We start from the raw sequence: 4278 nt of genomic DNA on the forward strand, positions 1-4278 counted from the left end.
AACATTCGAGGGCAACTGTAGTAGCAGTAATGCACAAAGCAGCGTATTAACATTGGCAACAATCATAGCAAAAAGTGGTTTTTGGACGGCAATTTTTGATGCTCATTTGGCCGGTATTTTCCTTATAACGAATCAGTTCAGTTCCTGTCACCATTTTGTGCCGATGAATCCAAAAGTCTGAAAAATGTAGTGCCGAACCTTGTCCTACTTGATAGGTTTTTATGATTAGGTTTAGTCATAACTATGTTAATTGAATTTTTCCGATCAATCTACGTATATTAGAACGTATTTTAATCTTATTTAAATGCTTAGAAAAATTTCGATTCTGATTGGTTAATATTCTCTCGCTTGGATTTATTTACTCTGTATTTACAACCTCCGGCCCAGAAGATGATGTTGGGAGGACGGATACCAATTTTACATGGAGGCGAACAAGCGATCCGGTTGACGTGCTCAATACGACGGAGCGTGCAACGCTATTTGATTCTTAACGGAGTTCACTGATCCGAGCAATAGAGTAGTATCCTCTAGGATTGGTCTCCTCAACTACCCAAACCAAGTCACCAGTCTTTAGATGTTATTCGGCAGTTTTTTGCCACTTGGAACATCGATTCAGTGCCGGGACGTACTCTTTGATCCAACGAGACCAAATAGCGTTAGCATAAGACTCTGCGCGGGCGTAACGCTTACGGTGAACTAACTTTTCAACGCCAAAAATTGACGGAATTTCATTTGCTTGGTTACCAATTAGAAAAACGTTAGGTGTTATTGCGCCTAGGTTGGACGGGTTGGCGCTTACGGGCGTTAACCGGCGTGAATTAAGTGGTCATTCCACGAGACAAAAAGTAGTGTTCGAAACTTTGTCAGTGAGGCGACGAGTACCGAGGATGGGGGAAGAATTCGCTTAAAACTACGAACTAGCCGCTCTTAGATGCTACCCTGTTATGGCGCAAGAGGGGGGAGGGGGGTTGAAACCTTACTTAATGCCGCTATAGACAAGTTTTGTTGCAATATTGATAGTATTCCACATTCTCCGAGCCAACGAAGTTGGTACCATTGTCTGACCAAAGAGTTGCGAGTATACCCCAGCGGAAGTCAAACCACTCCACTCCCATAACCCACGAACGTGCATCTATGGAGGGAACAATTTCAACATGAACGGCACGAGTAGTTAAGCATGTGAAGAGTAAACCCCATTTCTTCTCGGTAGTCCTACACACAGTAACGTAAAACGGGCCGAAGTTAACCCAGGTATTCGTGAAGGGAGGAGACTGGTATGCAATTTTTCCTTCTGGGAGGTCAGCCATGATGGGTTGAATAGTGGCAGCGTAGAACATTTTGCAAGTGACGCAGTTGAATTTAATCGAATGCGGATCGTATTTTAAGGATTGTATAACGTTCCTGGATTTTTGCCAGCAGATAGTCAACGCCTTGATGTTGGTTTTTTACGTGGGTAAGCCGCCGAAAAAGTTTTACAAATATATGGCGTGAGTCATGAAAGATAGGATGTTTCACTTCAAATTCAACTTCGACCAACCGTTTGATGCGGCCGGCCGATCAAATTAGATCACTTGGTCCAACGATGGGCGAAAATGGGCAATACGTCTACTGCGTTTAACGGATTTTTTTTTCCAAGAGATTTTTTTCGGAATTAAAATATTCTCCTTGAACGAGATACTGAAGATGACGCTCGGTTTTGTAAAGCTCAGTTGGATCTATTAGGCTACCATCGAAACTACAGTAGCATGCATGAGAGGGTAAGAGCCGGAGCATGTATGCTGTTATTCGTAGCCGTTTTGATAAGAACTGAACTTGTCGAAGGGGATTAATTGCGGGGGCGGTTTGTTAGTTGACTTAAATACGGATCCGGCCAATGATGTGTTAGTATAAGCAGTTTCTTTGGTTACTATACAAGTTTGGTGTTATCAACTACTTCAGTGCTTGGTTCGAGCGGAAATTGCATGGTTCTTTCTGTGAGTGCTCGACAGATGTCTTTTTTCAATCGAACGGCCAGTAGCACTGCCTGTAATTATTCCAGCTTTGAAACTGTCATCACCTTCACAGGTGCTACGCAAACTGTACCCAGGACTGTTTGGGGCTCACTTGATGTAGTTTATCGAGCTGGGCTGATTGGAATGGCATTAAATTTTCTTGCGAACTATCACCAAATATATGCAACTACTAGAGTTCAAAATTTCCCGAAAAAGAGCTCCTCGGTATAGCCATTTTCGCAAGCTTGGATAGTTCTGCACTCAAAGCTAGGAACTTTTCCACAGTATCTTTTGGTAGCTCTTCATGCCAATGCTGCCCGTGGACACGCCAGATGTCCTTCAGTAACAATCGAGCACAAACGGTAAATGGTGCCACTAGACCAATGGGATCAAATACCTTGGGCTCTAGGCTCAGTACCACGCGTTATAATATAGACATAGTTAATGTACTTGAGGTTACTTTACCTCGACTCACAACTATAGTATCACTGTTGTGATCACATTTCAACCGGAGCACATGCGAAGGTTCCTCCTTAGATGACGTGGTTACTTTTGTTTGAAAGGACTGAGGTGATTCATCAATTTGATCAGCCAGATTTGGTACATTGCTTACAAACTTAGTAAGCTTGAACCCACCTAGGTGGAGAAGATGCACCAATTCCTTCGATCTGTTGAGAGCCCTCTCAGTGGACTCCATAAAAGCTACGTAATTGTCCAGGTAGAAGTTTTTTTAGGAAGCCTTTGGTTGCTTCCGGGTACTGAGCTACGTTGTCTCTGGCCGTGCGTTGAAGTGCACAGGTAGCGGAAGTGGGAGAGTCTTTAGCCCCAAAAAGAAGGCGTGTGTGTTGATACTTTAAAACATTTCGATACACTACAGCCACAAACACTTCAGTGATGAATGGTCATTGTCTGGAACACCAACCTGTAGGAACATACCCTCGATATCTGCGGACACGGCAAATTGATTTTGACGAAATTTGAGTGGTACATGGATTAAGTTCTGGAGCAAGTCGGGGTCAGTGAGCAAAGATTTCTCCAAAGAAGTGCTACGGAACTTCGCTGCACCATTTAGTGCCCTACGCACTTTCCCCGGTTTGCTCGGGTTTTTTAAATGATGATGCGGTAGGTACCATTCTTTATCCAACCGCTGTTTTATCATGTGAACGTTAGGGACTGTAATTACATAAAGTTTTTCAAGGTCGTCACTGATTGTCTTTGCGTAGTTTTCCTTTAAAATTGTGTCTCTCGAGAGCTGCTTTTCAAGAGATTTAAGCTGAAAGAGTGACGAAAAGTAGTTGTTCGGGAGCTGGATGTTGTCATAGACCCGACACTTACCAACATTGTATCTTTGGTCATAATGAAAAATTGTTATTTCAAGTATTTCATGCGTGCCAGCATCCGCTGCGTATCGTGGGCCAGCCTGCTTGTACGCACCGTACGATTCTATATCATAACAAGAATTAACTGGAAAAGCCAGTTCATACTCCTATTCGACATTGGCTTTGAAACACGTTGAGACTAAACTTGAACTTGACGGAAGTGGGCCACTTAGAACCCAACCTATCGGCAAGCGAACAACAAACGGTGAGCACTTTTTGTCGGCTGATAAATACTCTCTCGGACGGATGGCATGGTAAACATCTGTCCAAGTATCAATTCAATGTCTCCATAGCTAAATCTTACGAGGTCTGGGACGGCTAGTTGTAGGTAAGTTTCTTGCATGGATTTAACGTCAATGATGTCGGAACCGACGCTTAATGTTTTCCTCATATAGGGACGCACAGTAAATACTTCGCAGTCTTGAACTTTATGAGGTGTTACAGTCAATTGGATCATCTTTGTGTCGATGAGTTCTTCTGTGTTTATACTCTTGACTGTAAGTTTTAGTGCGGTACCCAGCAAGCCGAGTCTAGTTGCAACTCTATCGGAAAACCAAGAGTTACTGCAAGCGGTAGCTTATAAAACCAACGCCGTAGTACTAGTTCCAAAAGAATGAGTAAGTTCCAGTTCCGTCACCGGAAGGAGTCCTTTGCCATCAATGACAGAGGACATATTGGTAGTTTTTCTTGGTTGTTTTTGACCGGTAGATGGTTTACCAGCACCCGCATTCGGCTTCGAATTATTGATGTTGTTATTTGAGAGTCTAGCAGGAAAAACCACTCCAGCTTCGTGAAGTCAGGTGTTATGGGAGCTTTTGCAGCCATCTTTCCTATATTTACGGGGACTTGGGTATTGCCTTAACATATAGTCATCACGCGAACAAGAGAAACAGAGTTTTGCTTCAACC

At 43.2% G+C, this 4278-nt stretch overlaps 1 protein-coding gene across 1 annotated transcript; it reads right to left on the reverse strand.

The window, feature by feature from the left end:
• Positions 1 to 2862: 2862 nt before the first annotated feature.
• LOC142342982 (uncharacterized) lies at positions 2863 to 4043 on the reverse strand. Its single transcript, XM_075394665.1, has 2 exons — positions 3971 to 4043; positions 2863 to 3434 (listed from the first exon to the last, which is right to left on the reverse strand). The coding sequence occupies exons 1-2, from the start codon at positions 4041 to 4043 to the stop codon at positions 2863 to 2865; spliced, it is 645 nt and encodes a 214-aa protein (XP_075250780.1).
• Positions 4044 to 4278: the final 235 nt, after the last annotated feature.

Source organism: Convolutriloba macropyga, chromosome 7, assembly GCF_964194025.1.
Source record: "Convolutriloba macropyga chromosome 7, txConMacr16.3, whole genome shotgun sequence".
NCBI lineage: Eukaryota > Metazoa > Xenacoelomorpha > Acoela > Convolutidae > Convolutriloba > Convolutriloba macropyga.

Bases quoted from the DNA above. Each gene is read 5' to 3' on its own strand.
- LOC142342982 (XM_075394665.1), bottom strand. From the start codon at position 4,043: ATGTCCTCTGTCATTGATGGCAAAGGACTCCTTCCGGTGACGGAACTG. The intron at 3,435-3,970 runs GTACTACGGCGT...GTTATGATATAG, and splicing joins TACTCATTCTTTTGGAACTA to AATCGTACGGTGCGTACAAG.